General features: G+C 41.7%; 1 protein-coding gene across 1 annotated transcript in view; it reads right to left on the bottom strand.

Moving 5' to 3' along the window:
* The window catches only part of ZFPM1 (zinc finger protein, FOG family member 1), a 193,050-nt gene that overhangs the window by 99,769 nt on the left and 72,826 nt on the right, over window positions 1-20,455 (bottom strand). Inside the window, 2 exon segments of the mRNA XM_074201367.1 lie at window positions 7,502-7,606; window positions 19,183-19,311. Coding sequence (XP_074057468.1) covers window positions 7,502-7,606; window positions 19,183-19,311 — 234 coding nt within the window.

The raw sequence follows: 20,455 nt of genomic DNA on the forward strand, positions 1-20,455 counted from the left end.
GCATCGCGAGGCTGCCATCAACTCCCTACCACACAGAAATTAATATCACTCCAATTACCAGAACAGCGATGGGCTGGGAGCAGCCGATAATAAAAATCTCTTTTCCATAAAGAATGCAAATAACTCCAAAAATAAATAAAATAAAATACCCTCACTGATCCAAAAAAGAAGGGGTGTGGGGGGAAAGCACCTTCTAATAGCAAACAAGCCAAGGCCACTGTGATCCTTGCCAATCTTAAAACTCCATGCTGGAGCTGGCTAGGTGGCGTAGTGGATAAAGCACCGGCCCTGGAGTCAGGAGTACCTGGGTTCAAATCCGGTCTCAGACACTTAATAATTACCTAGCTGTGTGGCCTTGGGCAAGCCGCTTAACCCCATTTGCCTTGCAAAAACCTAAAAAAAAAAAAAAAAATGTAAAAAAAAACCAAACTCCATGCTGGTCCAAAGGTGTAGGCAACAATGAGCATCTTGAGCTCTGATGGTGGGGAACACCTAGAACCCAACAGTATGTGCCATTTTTTTTCCTTCCCAGCAATTTGGAGAAACAAAATTGTTTTCTTTTTTTGGAAGTGTTGGGGAAAATGCTGTTCTAATCCACTGTCCTTTCTCCTCTTCCAAGGGGCTTCCTTCATCAAGATTTTATCCTTTCAAGTTAGCAGGGTATAAGAGACAAAAGTTGAGACACCTGGGTTCTGGTCCCGGTTCTGTTAGAGCTGGAGAGGACCTCAGGTATATCCAGTCCAACCTTCATTTAATGAAGGAGGCCCAAAAAGGGGGGGGAAATGACCATAGACATACAGTAAATAAATAGCAGAGTTGAGATTCAAACTCAGGTCTTTTGTTCTCAATGCTCAGACTTGTGTGGCCAATTGGTATCCATGGACAAATCTATTCACCACTTAAGGCCTCAGTTTCTTCATCTGTCAAGTATAGGAACTGAACTAGATGAATGCCAGAGTCCTTCCAAGCTTGAATATTCTATGATTCTAAGTAACTGCTTGAAGGCTAGGGACCCTGCCAAGCCTATAAATAGATGCTCATCATTGTAGCATTTAGCATGGAAAACAAAGAGCACCTCTGGTCCTTGCTGACCTCAACCAACAAAGCCCCTCTGTTTTGCTATCCCCCGTTCCTCTCCGGTAGCTGTTGTCCCCTGTCGTGTGCGTTTCTCTCATTCCTCTTCATCACTACTTCAGAGAAATGGGAAATTCATAGCCAGTCTTCTGCTGGGCCCACATTTCCAGACCCCCTCTAGAAGAAGGCAACAGTAGAAAGTGAGTGAAGGAGGAAAGGAAGGTTCCAGGTCCAAGAAAGGAGTAGGTGGTTGGTCTTTCACAAGTTAGTAATTCCTCCCTAGAGAGACCCACCAATTGTAGAGTATGGCTACTAGCAGGAGCAAGACCTTAGGGAAGGAAAGGGTCACAGTCACAGCTCAGAGGGATACCTGGAGTCACCAAGGCTAGGACTAAATTGAACGAAAATGTTATTAGTATTTATCTCAGTGTCCTGGAAGTGAAGTAAATGGGTCTTCTCCCCTTCTGGCAAGACAGTGACATTCATTAGGTCGTGTGTCATTTACATCTATTTTAACTAGACTGTGCCTTGGTATTGGTGCCTTCTGTATCATCTCTTTTCCCTAACATACCCTGTTCTCCATTCCACTCACTATTTCTTCAAATTCTACCCATGATTCAAACTTCAGGTTGGTCTACCCACTCCATGAAGTCTTCCCTGAAGCACTGATCTTTCTGTTTTTCTATAATATTTATACATCTTTACCCCCATTTTCTTAGTCCAGATCTATGATTTAATGGGTATTGGGAGCTCTTACCATTGCAGAACATATTAACTGTTCCAAAAATTCTGAGGAAATTGCTTAGACTGCTGAAAGGTTGGCTGCCTTGCCATGCCTCACACAACCAAGTTGTGTATCTGATGGGGGACTTGAACCTCGGTCTTCCTCGCTTTCAGATCTGCTCTCTATCCACCACATGTGCCACTTGTCAACAATCTAAACCACACAATTAAGCAGGTATTTACATAGAATGTCTTCTGTTCTTCAACATTATTTCATGTTAGTCTTGCCTTCCCAACTAGACTGTATCTTTAGAACTGGAACAATGTCTTTTTCTCTCTGTGGGAAAACATGGTTGAGTGAATGACAGGCGACATGATTAATTGATGGCAGCAGGGGACAGAGGAAAGCACCCCTTGATTCACTCAATTCAGACCCTTCTTCTATAGTGGCTAGAGAATCCAAGGTAAATCTCATTCCTCTTGAGTTTCAGTTTCTTCATACTTAAAAAGGGGAAAGTGTCACACCTGCTTCTTAGAGCAGTTGTTAAGAAAGTGGTTTATAAACCTTCTGAATTTTAGACAGATGAGGGGTATTATTCCTGCCCACCAAAGGGATGATTGTCATTGAACCAAAACCAAACATAAGTAGGTATCAGATGAACTTAGTTATCATCAATGGGATTATTCATAAAGTAGGAAGGGTTGAGACCAACTCCTCACCCTCAAAGTTATTTGGAACCTATTTTGTATTTATGAACATTGTTTCCCTGGATAGAATATAAGCTCCCTGATGACAAGAAATGTTTCTTTGGGAAACAGGAACTTTTTTCTTTGTATCTCCACAATCTAGCATAGTTCCTGGCCCTTAATAGTCACTTAATAAATGTTTATTGAATGATTGACTGTCAGATGGACACTGACTTCTGAGAGGGAAGTAAATAAATGGGGGAGAGGGGGGATTGTGTTTTATTCAATAAGGTAGACCTGTTGAATATTAACTGGTAGATGTTGGCCTTTTTTGTTTCACTGTCCAGTACTGTGAGTGGAATATCTCAGCCTTGTTCACTAAAAGTAAAATGAAATTCATTGACTAAAGGCAGGAAATCGAGACCATGATCAGCTGGTCTTTGCGATGAATGGCAGTTGAAAAGAGGGGCCACCGGACACACTGACTGTTAGCTACTGACCATTGGATGGCCTGACAGTTGGGAAGGTTTTGTTGAGTCAGCCTATGTTCTCTTCCCCCATCTCCCATAGTGGTCATTGGGGTCCAAGAAGCAGGGAAGGAGGGAGCAGAGAGACAGGCAGATTAGACATGGGAGGCCTAAGATATTTCCTGTCAGCCCATCCCGGAAAGGCCAATGTTATCAGTTATGCCTGGAGCTGCTTCCTTTCCTGGAGAAAACTGAAGTGAGGGGGGAGGTGCCTTAAGATCTCTAAGGAAATGCAAGGGGGGCAGAGATGGAAAAACGGCTGAACACCAAATTACCCAATATCGGCACTTAATCTTATTCTGGAATCAGAGAATGGCAAGAAGAAGGGGGCTTCCTTACCTTGGTTACTTTTCCTTTATAGATATAGGAAAACCCACACCCAAACTTGGGGTTTAGAGGTGAGTCCTGATACCTATATACTCATGTCAGGGTAAGCTGTTTCCTGGGCATCTCATCAGATGATGCAAAGTCAGGAGACTTTGAATATATTTATGCTGTGCTGTTGTCTTAAGATCCAACTAGAAAGACAAATACTCCCCACTTCCTAGGTCTTAAAAAGACCTGTTCTAAGAAGAGAGAAATAGTACCAAGAAGAGATAATATAATGGATTTTTAATAAGATTCACAATCCACACCACATGTTGACAAGCACCATTTATTTGGCCTGGACAATTGTTAGAGATCCCCATATATCCATAAATTCAGAAGGAAAAGGAGAAAGATGTGATGTGATTGATTCCTGCTTGTGCTTATGGTGGTAAGGTGTCACTGGGGGAAATGACTAAAACTAAGAGACCATCCTCAAAATTAGCATCTCCAATCTCTTCCCAATCTACCACACACATATAAATTTTCTGGGGTTCATGGCAACCCCCCATTCCAGTTCTTTCTTCACATATCACATAAGCTATGCAAACTTAAAGCATTATAGAAAGGTTTTACTATTATTGTTATTAATTGTTATTATTATCAATTACTACAACCACCACAATAGCAATATACACCATTCCTCCTCTGTCCTCCATGGTTTTCACCCTCTACCCTTCTTGTCAACCATCAGCCAAGAAGGAAGCATGACAATGCAATGAATGTTGACTCAGAAGACAAAGGACATGGGTCCAAGTCCTGTCTTTGATGCTTATTATTATTAAGAGATTCTGACAAGTCACTTAACCTCTAGGCTCATTTTCTGATCTGGAAAAAAAATCCCCAAGGAACTGAATTAAATGTTCTCTCTCTTACAGTGCTATGATCTGATTAATAAAAGAATTCACGATTTCATAATATACCAAAGTTCTGTTGGGGGCTACTGCCCTGAGCCTCCTAAAGTATCTCTAGCTTCACTTGGGTTTCTCCAAGTAACTTAAACCACAAATCTTTTTTTAGACTCATCTAGGTTATCTCATGTCCTCTTTATAATGATTCTGAGTATCTCTCCATTGGTACTGGATATTTTGGATACAAATTTTTTCTCCTATGATGGGCACATTTCTCCACTAAAGTCTTACTCAGTCGTGGTATTGGGTCCCGAAGATTATAATAGAGAAATGAATATTCCAAGAATTCCTACCAGGGTTCAGAAGTAGACTGGATTCTGTGTCCATTATTTTGGGATCAGTCTAGCTAAGTCCAGAGAGACTTATCCCCAAGTTGGTCACTGGAGAAAGGATTTTTCAGCCATTATTTATGATGATCATCATGCTTATCAATCAATCAATCAATTATTTATATAGTGTTTTAAGGTTTGCAAAGCTCCCTTGAGAGAATAAAAGCACCTTGAGGACAGGGACTGGTTAACTTTTGCTGTAGTTCACTGGGTCCAGCTCCAGCATAAAGGAGACATTTAATAATTGTTTGTCAATTGGCTGACATACATGGACACAATCGAAGATCCCTGAAGTACTGACATTATAGACAGAGGGTGGTCCCCTCCCATACGACAGAACCCAGGGTGAGGATTCTCCCAGAACCACTCCAGCCAACTGTGGAGACTCTGTTCCATCAGATCTGAGCCAAGTAGCTATGGGAGGTCCAATGAACTTGGGTTCCCTCCAATATCTTCCTCTGGACTTCGCCAGTGCCCCAAAGCTACCATCCTCAAGAGCCAGCCCTGATCAAAGTCACATTACCTCTAACTGTTTCTCAGAGGGAAGAGATGCCATCAGTCATGAAAAAGTTGCCTTTGGGTTTGCTGTCAGCAATGTGAAATAACCCATCTCCTCAATTCCTTCACCTGATACCAGTGCCTATTTCAAAATGATCCTTACTCAAATCCCTCCACCTGGGGAAAACTCTCTATAGATCTAAGCCCTTCCAGACATAGACACAAAGTAAAAATGGGTTCGGAAATCTAAGTATAGCCCAACTTTACTCTCTTCATGTTCTGTGTGAGTCCCCTCATAGCCATTCTTTGAAGATACTTCCTTTTATTATCTTTACATTTAAACTAATTTAAGTTTGAAGTAGATGATATCTGTAGTTGATAACTATTTCTTAATCTCCTTAGAACAGTTCCTTTCCCTCTCCCCTTTATGGGCTCTACATCCTGCTTACAGTGTTCCATTTCTCAGGAATGTCTGAAATATGAAATTCTAATTTACCTATGAGGCCTAACTCAAATGGCACCTTCTCCATTATTCTCAGGTGGATAGATGCTCTTCCTTCACTGAACTTCAATAGTAATTTCTTTGGATCTCTCTGAACAGCACTAATCATAATCGTTAGATTGAAAAACAAACCACATTTGGTCTGACCCCTTTATTTTACAAAGGAGTACACCTAGAATCGATAATTGCCCAAAGTTCTACTGGTAATGAATAGTAAAGTCAGGAATTAAAACAGCATCCATTTCCTCAAAAAGTCAGTGCTCTTTCCACTGCAGCATTAGGGTGGGTCTTATTTCATCCTACTATTCTATTTTCACCCTCTATCAGATGGCAACTTCCTGAAGTAGAGGGACCCATGCTTTGTTCACTTCTGTATCATCCAAATTTCATTGAATGAATGAATAAATTCCTAGCTGTCTAACCCTCCATCCATCCATCCACTCATCCATCCCCTCAACCCAGACACATTATACATACATAGCTATTTTCTTCGCTCTTCAATGGTGCCTGTCTCCCCTATCTTTCTCTCTTTTTTAACATTTATTTAAGGCAATGGGGTTAAGTGACATGCCCAGGGTCACACAGCTAGGTAATTATTAAATGTCTGAGGCCAGATTTGAACTCAAGTCCTCCTGACTCCAGGGCCAGTGTTCTATCCACTGTGCCACCAAGCTGCCCGTTCCCCTATCTTTCTCATTCCAAATTTGTAAAAGGGGAAGGAAGGGGATCAAGATACCACAAAATGTAGATAGAACTCTTTGTAGTCTTCCAAAGACTTCCATTATAGTGGAATGAGGGCTGATACCATAGCCAGCCTGGTCTGGCCATTCTACCACTGGAAGCATCTGAGTGAGAACTTAGCTTTCTCTTTCCTCTAATGAGTACTAACTGTGCTTTAGGATGCAACTTCAACAGATTTCCCTTCTCTATTTGGGGGGACAGGACTTTTTTTTTGCCTCATGGTACCCTACTTTGAATCCTAGTCTTAAGAGAGAGACAGAATTTAAGGGCTTCATTCCTAAGACTTTTCATGTAATGATACCTGGTTCTGGGATTTCCCTGAAGATATGGCATGTTTTAGTCAGGGGAATCTAACTCTTGCTATGGTGGAAAGACTCCCAACCCTAGGAAGAGAGACATAGAAATAATGAATGATAAGAAGAGAGAACAAGGGAAAGAAAAATCCTGGCTTAAGGAGACAGGAACAAAGGTGGTAGTATCAGGTAAGAGAGAAAGTAAGGGACAGAGAAAGATAAAGATGGGCAGGTGGGAGAAGAGAAAAAAAGGAGCTGGAGGGAGATACTAGACCAGAGGCTCTTTACATGGGGCCTTTACCAAGGTCTCTGACTAGTTTTCACAGGGGTTTTGAATTTGAATGGGGAGGAAATTGCATCTTCATTTCACCATAAATGATTATTTTTATAATCCATATATTTCATTTTATGTATATATTTATAAATTTATTCATTATTCTGAGAAAGGGGCCCTAGGTTCCCCCAAACTGTCAAGGCAATCCATGTCTCCACAAAAAGATTAAAACTCATAAACTAAGAGAAAGGAAGAAGAGGGAGCAGGAGAAAGACTGTGGAAAAAGGAAAAAGAAGAAAAAGGAGAAGAGTGGGATGGATAGAGGAAAGAAACTATGGTGGAGGAAGAGAGGAGAAAATAATACAGGGAATGACTTCCACAGGGATATACTAAGAAGGAGTGGGGGTAGAGGGGCATCTCACATTCTGCAACGCTTGGAGGAATTTCTTTGGAGACCAAGGTCTTCTCAGTATGTCCCCATGAACTGCCCCTACACCAAAACGGGCTGTTGCCAGATGGAGGAATGGCAGGGAGAGGATGGCAAAGGGAGAAATAGCAATCAGAGGGGTCGTTTACCTGGCCCATTCCATGGGCTCGCCTCTTCCGGACCTCGGTCAGACTCTTTCTCCTCCAAGTCCTTGGGGCCTTCGGGGCCGTCAGGGCCTTCTGGAGTGTCTGTTTCTGTTGAGGTAAAAGCACAGTCACTTTTCCTGCTCCTGACTTGAGGGGTAAGGTAGGCACAGGACCTTTCGGCATCTCTAAGAATCTCCCCTCCCTCCTGGTCCAGACCCCACCACCCCCTGGAGGTGGTCTTCATCATGCCCTTTGGCCAACAGAGGATTCCAACTCCAGACTGACAATCCTTCAGGCCTCAGGTCAATGACCAGCTCCTAAGAGCCACCAGGAAAGAAGGGAGAAGACTGACCAGGCTGAGCCTTTGGAGGAAACCCAAGGAGGAGGGAGGGCAGAGAGGAGGAATACAACTGCCTCCATTTTTTTCCTGGTGCTTGAAAACTTTGCGGCTTCTTTGATTAACAGAAATAATAATGATGATGATGACGGTTGCTGTTAATAATTATAACAAGCAGAGGAATCGCCCCTCCTGCCTCACCCGGAGACCTGGTGGACGCCTCTCTAAACACAGCTCCTGGGCCTCGCTCTCTGTGTGGTATATGCCTAGCAACTTGATAACAATTATTTTTCCCTTATTAACTGCTGTTGGAGATGCTGCCGATAAGCCTATGTGCATATGACAGTGGGACAGATTAGTGCACAAAGTACATGTTTGCCTTTACATCCTGGGCTTGATAACCACGGCGGCCCCAATCGATGGGCACCCAGAAAGTACGCCCATCGGTGACGTCACCAGCATTTCAGATTATTAATACCAGCGATAAGCCCGATGATTAACATCAAATAAATCAATCATGCCGTATAAAAGTCCTATTATTTTTGGCTATAAATCAAAGTAGATGGCATATTGATTTTTATCCATCCCGGTGAAAGCGTTCCTATGTGGCCACAAGAACAGTGGTTACTGCAGCCGCTCCACGTTATCGACCCTATCAACTTTTTATCAAAGAAGGCTAGTACCAGGTGCAACCCGGGCTGCTTTTCCCAGCTCCCAAAGCAGCCCTCCCCACCCCCACCACTCACTCCCCCCTTTCCCTATCTGCCTTGCTCTGCATCAGCTCCGAAATCAGATAAAGAGCCTCCTGCTTCCCTTTTAAACCAGCCAGGGGCAAAGTCTACCAGCAACAAACCACTTGCCCTTTGACAAGCTGTTCGCTCCCATCACCAAATTCCAACCTCTTTCCCTGACTCTTTGCCTCTTCAAAGTCCCCTCCATGGGGAGGGCATGGTTGGAGATGAGGAAGAAGAGTTAATGTTTTGAGACTGTTGGAGGGGGTAGAAGAACACTGGGTTTCAAATATTGGTTCAGTCACTAAGAGATCTTGGACAAGTCTCTTTTCCTCCCTGGTGCTTTAGTTTGCTCATCTGTAAAATGAGGGAGTTGGGTTAAATGACCATTTCAGTCAACTCTTTAAGATCCTAGGTTAGAGAAGAGTGTTCAGAAAACCAAGTTAGTAAGTTCAATTCTCTTGAGAGCTAATACAATTCCGTCTGTTTCCTAGTCCTTTTAAATCATCTGTAAAATGTGTGTTCTTGGTCACAAAACAGGAGAGTCACAAGAGGGAATCTATTCCCAATGCTTAGGATAGAGAGAAAACAAAACCTTAGGGCAGCATGTCCACTGTACATCTCTGACGCCCTCATACATGCCAAGCAGCCTGGGAGTGGTATGGGTGAGTACAGAGGGCAGGAGAGTTAGGACTGGCACGGTCAGGTCAAGGACTTTTAGTAGGCTGGACTCTGTCTAGCAGAGTCTTATCAGCCCAGATTATCAAAAGATTAGGATCCAGCTGCCTTTGCACCAAGGGGTTGATGGGACTTTTTTTTTTAACCTGTTTTCCTGTTATCTGGGGCTAAGTTCCCATAAAAAGCTTAACTATTATTGATTTCTGGGTGAAAGACCAGGATCCAGGTGTCAGACTGATTTCCCCCAACCTTGGGTGGGAATGAGAAGTGTTTGACAGGCCCAGATGGGAGGAGGATGTGGTCAGGGATGGGGGTGGGGAGATATAGGCAGAAGGGGCCAAACCACACAACTAAATTTCTTATCGCTGTCAAGGGACAGACTTCTATTGCTGGCCTCCTCATTTGGGGGGTGGGGAGAAAAAGAGAAAGAAGACTTGTCTAAGAATACTGAGGACTTTCAAACTCCCACCACCTCAAATAAAGAAGGATCTTTTACTCAGCATGAGCGTGGACAAGAGGACTGGATTTGTAGTTGGCCTGGCTGGGCTTGGTTCAAATCCCAGTGAGGGCACTTCCTGCCTATGCGACCTTGGGGAAAAAAGTCAATTCACCTCTCTACCTTCAGCGTGCTCCTCTGAAAAATGAGGGGACTGACCTACATGGCCTCTTCAACCCCTTCCAGCTCAAAATCGAATGCCTCTCTCTTATGGGGCTTTTCTCTAGGTTTAATCATAAACTATCATAACTTGAAGGAACAATTTTTTAAAAAGACCATCCAGTTCAATTCTACAATTAAGAGAACTGAGACTCAAGAGAGCGGGAAGGAATGTAAGCTCATTAGAGGAAAAACAAAAGTAAAATGTATATTTTCTAATACTAAATCCAATCATTAGCAATTCTTATTTCCAAAGGGTTTAAAGATTTACAAAGTGTATGTTGAGGGCTCTTGGGAGATCTAACACAAATATTGTTCCCCAGATTTTAGAAATTGGGAAGCAGGTCCTGAATGCCCCCACTTCTTGAAATCTCAGTATCAGCCCACATCAAACCTTTCTAGATCTCCTCAAGTTGTCAGCAAGTCCTTTCCTGTAATGAGTTTGCAAATCTTTTATATTCCAAATCTGTGGACAGTTATTCCCCTGCACAAAGGGAGCTGGAGCCTGAGTCTTCAGCTACCAAGGGTCCCAAGTTGGAACTGGACACCAGGTCTCCAGAGTTCTTTCCATCTCTCTCAAACAAGGGACAAGCATTTGTTAAGGACTCAGGACTATACAGAGCCAGTGTTCTCAAATTAATCTGACTGTGGATCATCTTCAGGATTTCCTTATATTGAGAGAACCCCAAAATGCTGATCTGGGGAGGAAGGCTGACAGTGGCTTCAGAGATATCAAATACCTCTGCTACCCACCCCACTCCAATCAGTGGCTACTGGAAAATTATTGAACAAGATCCAGTCCCCTAAATTGTGACATGTGATAAGTTTTTGATATAGTAAAATCATATCTAAGGCAGCTAAGAGGAGCAATGGATAGAATACCTGGTCTGGAGTCAGAAAGACCTGAATTCAAATCCTGCCTTAGATACTTATTAGCTGTATGACCCCGTGCAAGTCATTTAAACCTCCATTTCCTCATCTGTAAAATGAGTCGAGAAGGAAATGGCAAACCACTCCAGTATCTTTGCCAAGAAAACTCCAGACACAAATGAAATAACAGTACAACAACAACAAAAATTATATCTAACATTTGATAGGAAAACAACTCGTGTGGGGGAGGGTGGAAATGTTGCTAACACAGGCATTTTTTTACGGACCCTTACAAAGCTTAGGGAACTGTTCTAGACAAAGACAATACGCATTTATTGTCTGCCTGGGAGGCAGGACCTGTAGGCATGGGGATTCAAGAGTTTGAGTTCAAATGTAAGTCACATGCAGGCTACACAGTGAGGGCAATAGAGTTTGGTGGGAGGACATTAGAACTGGACCATTGGAGAGGCTTGCTAGGATCATTAGAGCGGAGCCTCAGGGACGCTTACAAGCAATGCCAGCCCACTCCCTTTTTATTCTTCCCAAAGAGCCATGGGAAGGCTCCAAGAGGATCTGAACTCTACCAAAGATGTGCTTCCGCATCCCACAGTGGTGGGTGCATTTAATTCTAATCCATCACAACAATCAATTCCCATTTCAATCCCAATCCATCACAACACTGCAATTCAGAACAATTCACTTCAACTCCCTGGTACTCTGCCTCCTCATCAGCAAAATGAGGGCATAGGTACAGATGGCCCCCGAAGCTCCTTCTTGTTCTACGTGTTTCTTTGGTCCTTTGATAAGAGAATCGTAGAATGTGCGGTCAGATTGTCCTGCCTTGTCCATGAAGGCTTCCCACCGCAGCCCTGACTTGAATACTTCCAATGATGGGGAAGCTCACTACCACTTGAAGCAATTCATTTGATTGAAGAATAGTTCTCTTAGCAGTGAAGTGGTACAGTGAATAGAGCACCAGCCCTGGAGTCAGGAGGACCTGAGTTCAAATTTGACCTCAGACAACTGACACTTAACTAGGTGACCTTGGGCAAGTCATTTAACCCTGATTGCCTTGACTTCAGGGCCATCTCCAGTTGTCCCCATCCATATCTGGCCAATGGACCCAGATGGCTCTGGAGGAGAAAGTGACTTAGCACAGCCCCCCTCCCTCAAATCCAATTTACTTGCATATCATGGCATCACCTCCCTGATGCTCTAGTCTTCTTTGAGAATGAAGGACAAACATTAGCTCTAATTGGTAGATAGTACCTCCAAGGATTGTGGGCACAACAAAGCACTTGGTAGTGCAGCTTCAAGTATTCAGTCATTTTCAGACCTGTCCAACTCTTCATGACACCATTTAGCATTTTCTTTGTTTGGTTTTTTTTTTGTTTGTTTTTATGTTTTTGCAAGGCAAATGGGGTTAAATGGCTTGCCCAAGGCCACACGGCTAGGTAATTATTAAGTGTCTGAGGTTGGATTTGAACCCAGGTACTCCTGACTCCAAGGCCGGTGCTTTAACCACCATTTAGCATTTTCTTGGCAAAGATATACTTTGCCATTTCTTTCTCCAATTCATTTAACAGATGAGGAAATTGAAGTAGAGTTAAGTGACTTGCCCAGGGTCACACAGCTAATAAATGCTTGAGGCTAGATTTGAACCCAGGAAGATGAGTTCTATATAAATACAAACTATAATAATAGTAATTATTATTATCATTCTTAGTCCTTATATTGAATCATAAGCAGTCTCCTTATAACTTACACTTTCCCTGGTCTAAGGTCTCTTCTCTAAAGTCACAATGCATTGGGCTCTTCTCTTTCTCTCATGACAGCCCTGGGATATTTAAAGGTAGATGTGATGCTTTCTTCAAGTGTTTTCCTTTCCAGGCAATCAATCATTAGGCATGTCCAGCATTTAAATAGTACTTAAAGGTTTATCAAACATTTTCCATGTGTTATTTCATTTGATCCCCTATGAGGTAGCTATTTGTTGAGTCATTTCAGTTTAGTCTGACTCTTCAGGATGCCATTTGGGGTTTTCTTACCAAAGACACTGGAGTGGTTTGCTATTTCTTACTCCAACTCATCTTAAAACGAGGAAAAACTAAGGCAAAGAGAGTGAAATGACATTCTCAGGATCACACCTTGAAGTAAATGTTGGAGGCTAGATTTGAACTCAGGAAGATAAGCCTTCTTGATTTCAAGTCCAGTGCTCTATCCACCATGCTTTCTGGTTTTACAGATGAGGAAGGATTCAAGACTATACAAATCCAGCCTCAAATTAATCTGAATGTGGATCATCTTTAGGATTTAATTACATTGAGAGAACCCCAAAATGCTGATCTGGGGAGGTGGGTTGGCAGTGGCCTCAGAGACACAGGAGACATAAAGAAAGAAATTAAATATTCCCCACCCTCAAGAAGCTTATGATTTTATCAGGAGAGAGAGAGAGAGAGAGAGAGAGAGAGAGAGAGAGAGAGAGAGAGAGAGAGAGAGAGAGAGAGAGATAGAGAACGCATTGAGAGCATTCTAAACTCTGACAAGGAATTTGTCATTGGAAAGAAATGGCCAGTGAAGAGAAATACTGATTAAGAACAACCTCCCTTCCATTATATCTTACAGTATCCTCTGTTCCTTCTCCACCCCTTTCCAACTATATACACACAGAGTCCCTTTAAGAAGACACAAACTACCAGGATTGGAAACCTTTAAACCCTCCTTCAGTCCTCACAGAAGAAATTGCAGCAATTCTCTTCAGGGGTCACATTTTTAAGACTGATAATGATGTCCTTGGAGTAGACAAAACTCCCAACCCTAGATAGTGAGATAAGCCTCAATCAGAAAAGTCCCCCTTTATTGAGGTCTCTCCACAGTGGGGCCCTTGGGGTCCCTGCTAATGACCTTTAACTTCCTCAGGAGAACAGTCCCTTGAAGAAGAGGAGCCCAACTTCTCTGCGTAAAGGATTCGATTTCTTGGATTCTGGGAGCATAATCTAAGCCTTGGATCCAAGGTGGAGGCAACCCAGGAAAGAAAAGCAAAAGGCCATACCTCCTGAACTCATGGCTTCATCCAGAGTATGGGGTCTGGGATCTGGGAACCTTCACCCTTGGTCTCAGTCCTGGCTGAACCCAATAGGATCCTCCAAACTTTTCTCTCTATTTGTTTCCTCTATTTGTCTTCTATTTGTTCAACTGCTCAGGACAGGAACTATATAGCTGTAACTTGAAAGCACCAGGACAAGGCTTAGAGATCTAGTTGGGATCCCCTCGCCCCAGAAAGAGACTGCTCCCCACTTCTAGGAAGGCAATACACTAACTTCTGATTGTGGCTGCAAGAACCCTGTCCACTTGTCTCTCCTCCACGTCAGAAAGATAAATTGAACTTCCCGTGAGCTTGGCCTTATGTCACTAGGCTGAAGGTGGTAGCTTCCTCTCTGAGAATTATTTTGTCTTGGCTTACTTAGGTCTATTTGTCTTCCAAGATTGTGTTCTATTCTTCTAAGTAAATGGGAGCAGTAAACTGAATGGAGTCAGAGGTCCAGATTATAAATACCCGCTCCTGCTTAGAAAGCTGTGTGACGAGAAGAACATCACAAAACCTCTCTGTGTCTCAATTTCTTTACATTTACATTGCAGGTTAAGATCTTCCCAAATTCCTTAATATAGCTATCTCCATGTAAGTGATTTGTAAACCTTATAGTGCTACAGAAATAGCATTAGACAACCACATACAGCTCTGGAGATTGTTATAGGACTTCTGCTTAAAAAACAGAGGCCCAGTAGATAAGAAGTCAAAGAATATAAGCAAACAGTTCTCAAAAGAATTGCAAACTAGTAGCAACCACATGAAAGAAAGTTTCTAGGTGGTGCAGTGGATAAAGCACCAGCCCTGGAGTCAGGAGTACCTGGGTTCAAATCCAGCCTCAGACATTTGATAACTACCTAGCTGTGTGGCCTTGGGCAAGCCACTTAACCCCATTGCCTTGCAAAAAAAAAATACCAAATCACTAACAAGAAAAATGCCAGTCGGAATAATTCTGAACTTAAACATTCAGAAAATTGGCAAATATGATAAAAGGTTAAGAATAGTTAGAGTTGGGGGGATGGAAAGGCAGGAACACTAAGATACTGTTAACAGAGTTGCTAGTTGGTCCAACCATTCTGGAGAGCAATTTGGAATTATGCAAGAAAAGTCACCAAGATGTCCATGCTCTTTGACCCAAAGATTCCACTGTTAAGCACACACCCCAAAGAGGTCAAAGATAGAAAGAAAGGCCTTGTCTACATCAAAATATTAATAGCAACATTGTGTGTAGCAGCCAAGACTAGAAAGGAGATGGTACATTAATTGGGAAATCCCATGTGAACATAATGGAATATTACTGTACTATAAAAACAGTAAAGAACACAGAGAATACATGGAAAGATTCAAAGTGGATAAGACATACCAGGAAAATAGTATAGATTCTGTGAGTTCAACAACATAAATGGAAAGAATGTCAATGACAACCACAAAATCAATACTGAGTGCTGAGAAATTATGAAAACCGACTTTGGTACCAAAGAAGAGATGAGATAAGATGGTGGTGATAGCTAGCATTTATATAGCCCTTTGTGCTTTTGAAAAGCACTTTACCATTATTATCTCATTTGTTCCTCACAACCAGGGTAGGTATTATTATCATTATTATTATTATTATTATTATTATTACTATTATCCATTTTGTACAGAAGAGGATACTGAGGCAAAGAGGTAAATGACTTTTTTCAGGATCACATATCAAGAAAAATAGATTCTGAGAATCTTTCTATCTCCTAATTGTGGAATATTTTGTACTAAACTAATTAATTAGTTTTGTTAAACTATTCTCTTCCTTCCTTCCCCTCACTTTATTATTCTTTGGTTTAGAGATGGCTCTCTGGGTAGGGAAAGGAGAATATATTGGGAAATGAAGGTGATTATAATGCAAAAACAAAAGATATCAATAATTATTTAAATAAAAATAAAAAACTCAGAGGCTTTTGGGAAAAGATTGAGAAAATATGCCTCTCCTTTTTTTAGAGAAGTGTGGGATTGACTGTGGGGCTGAAGTGCTACTTATAGTATCACTCGGTTGACATTGTGGTAAATTGTTTTTTTCCTCTTTCTCAGATTTGTTTTAAGGGAAGACTCACTAGCAAAGGAAGAGGATTGGAATATATTCATATGTGAAAGTGATGTAAAAAAACCAAAGATATCAGCCACCTAAGCAGCTAGGACTGGTATATGCTACAAAGCCCTCAACCTTGACTTTGTGAACTCTCAACAAGTCCCTCAAAAAGATCTCTACTAGAACAACATGGAACTATGCCCAAAGAGCAATAAAACTGATCATAGTCTTTGACCCAGCAATACCAATACTAGACCTAAATTCAGCAGAATTGATGAAAAATGGCAAAAGTTCCACATATTCCAAAAATATTCATAGCAGCTCTTTTTGTAGTGACAAAGACTTGGAAATTGAAGGGGTGCCCATCATTTGGGGAGTGACTAAACAAGTTCTCGTACATGAATACTATGGGATAGTGTTGTTCTATAAGAAACCATAAATGATCAGTTTTCTAGAGAAGCATGGAATGACTTATGGGATCTGATGCTGAGAGAAAGGAGTAGAACCAAGAGAACACTGTACACATTAACAACAACATTGTAAGATGATCAACCTTGATGGATGCAACTTTCAACAGTTCAGAGAGCTAGGACAACCCTGTCCATTGTTATGTACAATGCTATCCATGTTCAGAGGAAGAAAAATAGAATAAAAACAAAAATCCTTACAGAATCTGAATGAACACTACATTCACTTTTTTTTTTTTTAGGTTTTTGGCAAGGCAAATGGGGTTAAGTGGCTTGCCCAAGGACACACAGCTAGGCAATTATTAAGTGTCTGAGACCGGATTTGAACCCAGGTACTCCTGACTCCAGGGCTGGTGCTTTATCCACTGTACCACCTAGCCACCCCTACATTCACTTTTTAAAAATTCCTCTTATGTATTTCTTTTCTATCTCATGGTTTTCTTTCTTTTCCCTTAATCCTAATTCCTCAAAGCAAAAATGACTAATCTGTAAATATGTTAAACACAAATGTATATGTACAATGTTCACCAGACTGTTCACCACTGAGGAGAGAGGAGTGGGAAGGGATGGTGAAAGGAAATTATGTAACATATATATATATATATATATATACACACATATATGTATATATATATATGAATAAATGTTGAAAACTTCCATAACATATAAATGGAAAAATAAAATAAAATATCAATTGTGAAAAATATCTCTACTATTCCTTGCCAGTCAAAATCCTTATGAACATCCCCATTTTACACATCTGAAACTGAGCCCCAGAAAGGGGAAGTGAATTCCAAAGCTTTCAGTACTTAGCATGGTACCTTACACAAAATAAGGAATTTAACAAATGCTTATTGAATTAAGGTCACAGAGCGAATTAATAGAAAGACTATACTATTCAAAAATGTTCAGTAGCTCATTATTTCCAAGACCAGATCCTTCCTGACTCCAAGGTCAGTTAGGTCTGCATCCACCATGCCTCAATATCTCTCAGCAAACCCTGAAGGAAAGGGCTGAAGTCTGAAGCAATGAGGAAGAATCTGGCTTTCTTTCTGTGAATCTCCAGCTCCCCTTGATCCGGAGCTTACAGTGGAGGAGAGTCCAATTCCCAGGTCAGTTTAGCCTGCAGGACCTGGAAGTTCTAGATCCTAATAATAATGACTATTCTTAAAGAGAAGTTGAAGAATCTCATGGAAAGGACCCCTTTTCCTCTTAGAAGGAGAATAGGCAGGCCCAGGGACACAGGCAAAGGATCACCTACTCCTACTGCTGGGGAACACCAATGGGTGTTGCCATTGGCCCTAGGGTGAAGATCACTGGCAAGGACTGATGAGCCCATGTAGTGATTTGGTTTTTTCTCTCTTCATTAAAGCTCTCCGGACTAGACTCCTATCTTAGGTGGTTATAAGGAGGAGAAAAGTCCCTTAAGGGTAATTAATAAAGAGCTCTTGGGCAGGGCACAGGGGGATAAATTCCAATTAACCTCCAAGGTGCCAGCCACTTGGCCCCATGCCTAATGGCCAAGATGGATGGGAGGGACTCAAAAGTCCATTATGAGGGAGAAAGGAAGGACAAACCCCAGATAACTACCACTTCCTGCGTACTAGGTTGGAATTCAGAAGTAACTGACCCAGGTTCATAAGGTCTCTGCCTTCCTCTCAGACAAGTCATGGTAAAAGGGAAGAGCATGTGATAGGGGGGGATCAGGAACAACAGCTTCCAATATTGGCCACCCTAATTGTGGGGCTTTGGACAAGTCCTTCCCTTCCCCCAGTTGTCAACATCCTTGGAATGAGCTGGCCTCAGGAAAACCTGGGTTCAAATCCCAATTCTGTGATGCTCGGTAATTATTTAATCTGTCTGTGTCCCAGTCCTAAATCTAAATTACAGAGGAGGTCACTGTCTACATGTCCTCTATGAGGCTCCCCAGGCCAAGGAAAGCAGCAAAATATGTAACAAGATGACGTCCAAAAGTCTCTTCTAGTTCTAACAGTTAACAATCTGGAGGTTCTCTCTGCCTTCTGGGGCCTCAGAACCCCTTCACACTCTTAAAAATTATGGAGGACCCCACGAGCATTTGCTTTGATGAGTTATAAACAGGGATATGTTGAAGCTAACACATCCTGGTCCTGAGAGGAACAAATCAAGCCTTAGTTTATTATTTTGTTGATTGAGTAGACTACAGGGTGATGGAGAAAATGGGAATCATGCTGATATAAAGTGGACCATGTAGGTGATTGTTTTTTGGAAAGCTAGTTATCAATGCATTCCATTGTATTTATTGATATTTACCAAAGTAGATATTAAAATGGGTTAATTTTTTTAAATTATCTGAAATAAGTCAATTATATATTAGCATAAATTAGCATTTTAATGAACAAATAACTATATTTTCCAAAACAAGGAAAATTTGATGAGAAGAATGGCATTGTTTCATATATTTTTGCAAATCTCTTTAATGTCTGTCTTAATAGAAGACAGCAGGACTCTCATATCTGCTTCTGCCTTCATTTGATCTGGTACAATAGGTAGCTTTAGTTGAAGCATACAAAGAAAACCTGGTCTTACACAGATATGTAGTTGCAAAAGGAGTAGTTTAATAGGCAAATGATATTTTCATATTATTCTCAAAAATCATTTTGATGAGTAGAACTCTCTGAAAGGGACCCATGAAGCAAGCACTCTTTGAGATGTGCTGCTTGAAGCCCTTTTGAACCTGCTTCTGTTTCCTGAAGATACCCTGGACAAGGACTAGCCCGATTTTAGGTGGGGAGAATAGGGGCTGAAACTTACCACTACAGGGAGGGCTCAAGGGTTCACACTCTCCTGAGGCTTCAAGATCCGAAGCTCCTCCCTCTCTCTCTGACTGGCTAGCATCTTCGGCCTGATTGTCTTCTCCTTCCTCCATGTCACCAAGAGAACCTTTAAAAAAGAAAATCAAAATGGCACTCATGAAGCAGTGGTATTCCAAAGGGCCCAACACAGAACCATTCTCACGCTTGTTATCTTTAGGATCTTGTAGAACCCTGGGGGAACCACTTGTACAATATGCAAAATGGGCAAGGGAATAGACCAAAAAGACCAAAAAGCAATGCTGACACAGGATGTAGTTGAAACTCAGAGGTAGGAGAAGACATCCTAACTGACCACGTCCTGAACCCTAAAATGCTTGATGCCCTCCCAGCTAAAACTGAATCAAAGCAACCATTTCGTACAAAAAAAGGGAAGTGCTTCCTCATCAGGTATTATGGTATAATGGGAAGAGCTGGATTGGGAAGCTTGACTTTGGACAAGTCACTGCTTTTCTGATGACCTCAGTTTCCTTAACTACAAAAATAAAGAAGATGGACTAGACAGATGACTTCTAAGGTTCTTCTGGCTCTTTTGAGCTTATGAAGCATTTGACTCCAAGAGGCTCAGGCTGAAGAAATCAATCACTACTCATTTATTTAAGAGCTTACTATGTACCAGTCAGTATATTAGACAATGGGGATACAAGGACAGAAATAGAGAAAGATTGGACAATGGTTTAGAGCAGTCAGTGGTTGGCAGACCCATCAAGACAGGTTACCAAAAAGAACTAGAATGTCTTGGGTCCTTTGCTCAATTTGTCAAAGTCTAAGGAAGTGGGGGTGTGGGGAGGGAGTGACAGCAACAGCCTACAATATACATCATCACTTCATTTCATTCTCCAGAGCTTGTAGGTGAGATGATATCATTCCCATTTTTCAAATGAGGTGATTGAGGTCCAAAGAATTTAAGTGACTTGTCTCCATGTTTGAAAGAGGATTCAAACCTGAGTTTGCCCAAGACCAAGTATAAATTCCATCAAATGTACTACAGAGAAGGGAATCTGGTTAGGTGGTGATCATTCTGTTGTTCTCAAAGCTCATCTACCAACTACCCAAAACAACCATAGCAAGCCATACTCCACCCCACAAGGAATGGTGCATGTTTCCAGCAAACAAAAAGGTGGGGGTAGAAGATGCTCTAAACTCCTGAAGAAAGTTGAGCCACTTGAAGGGTCCCAGAGTAGGTCTGGTTATGGAAATGTCTAAGAAGTCAC

The sequence above is a fragment of the Macrotis lagotis genome, chromosome 1 (genome assembly GCF_037893015.1).
Source record: "Macrotis lagotis isolate mMagLag1 chromosome 1, bilby.v1.9.chrom.fasta, whole genome shotgun sequence".
NCBI classification, from domain to species: domain Eukaryota; kingdom Metazoa; phylum Chordata; class Mammalia; order Peramelemorphia; family Peramelidae; genus Macrotis; species Macrotis lagotis.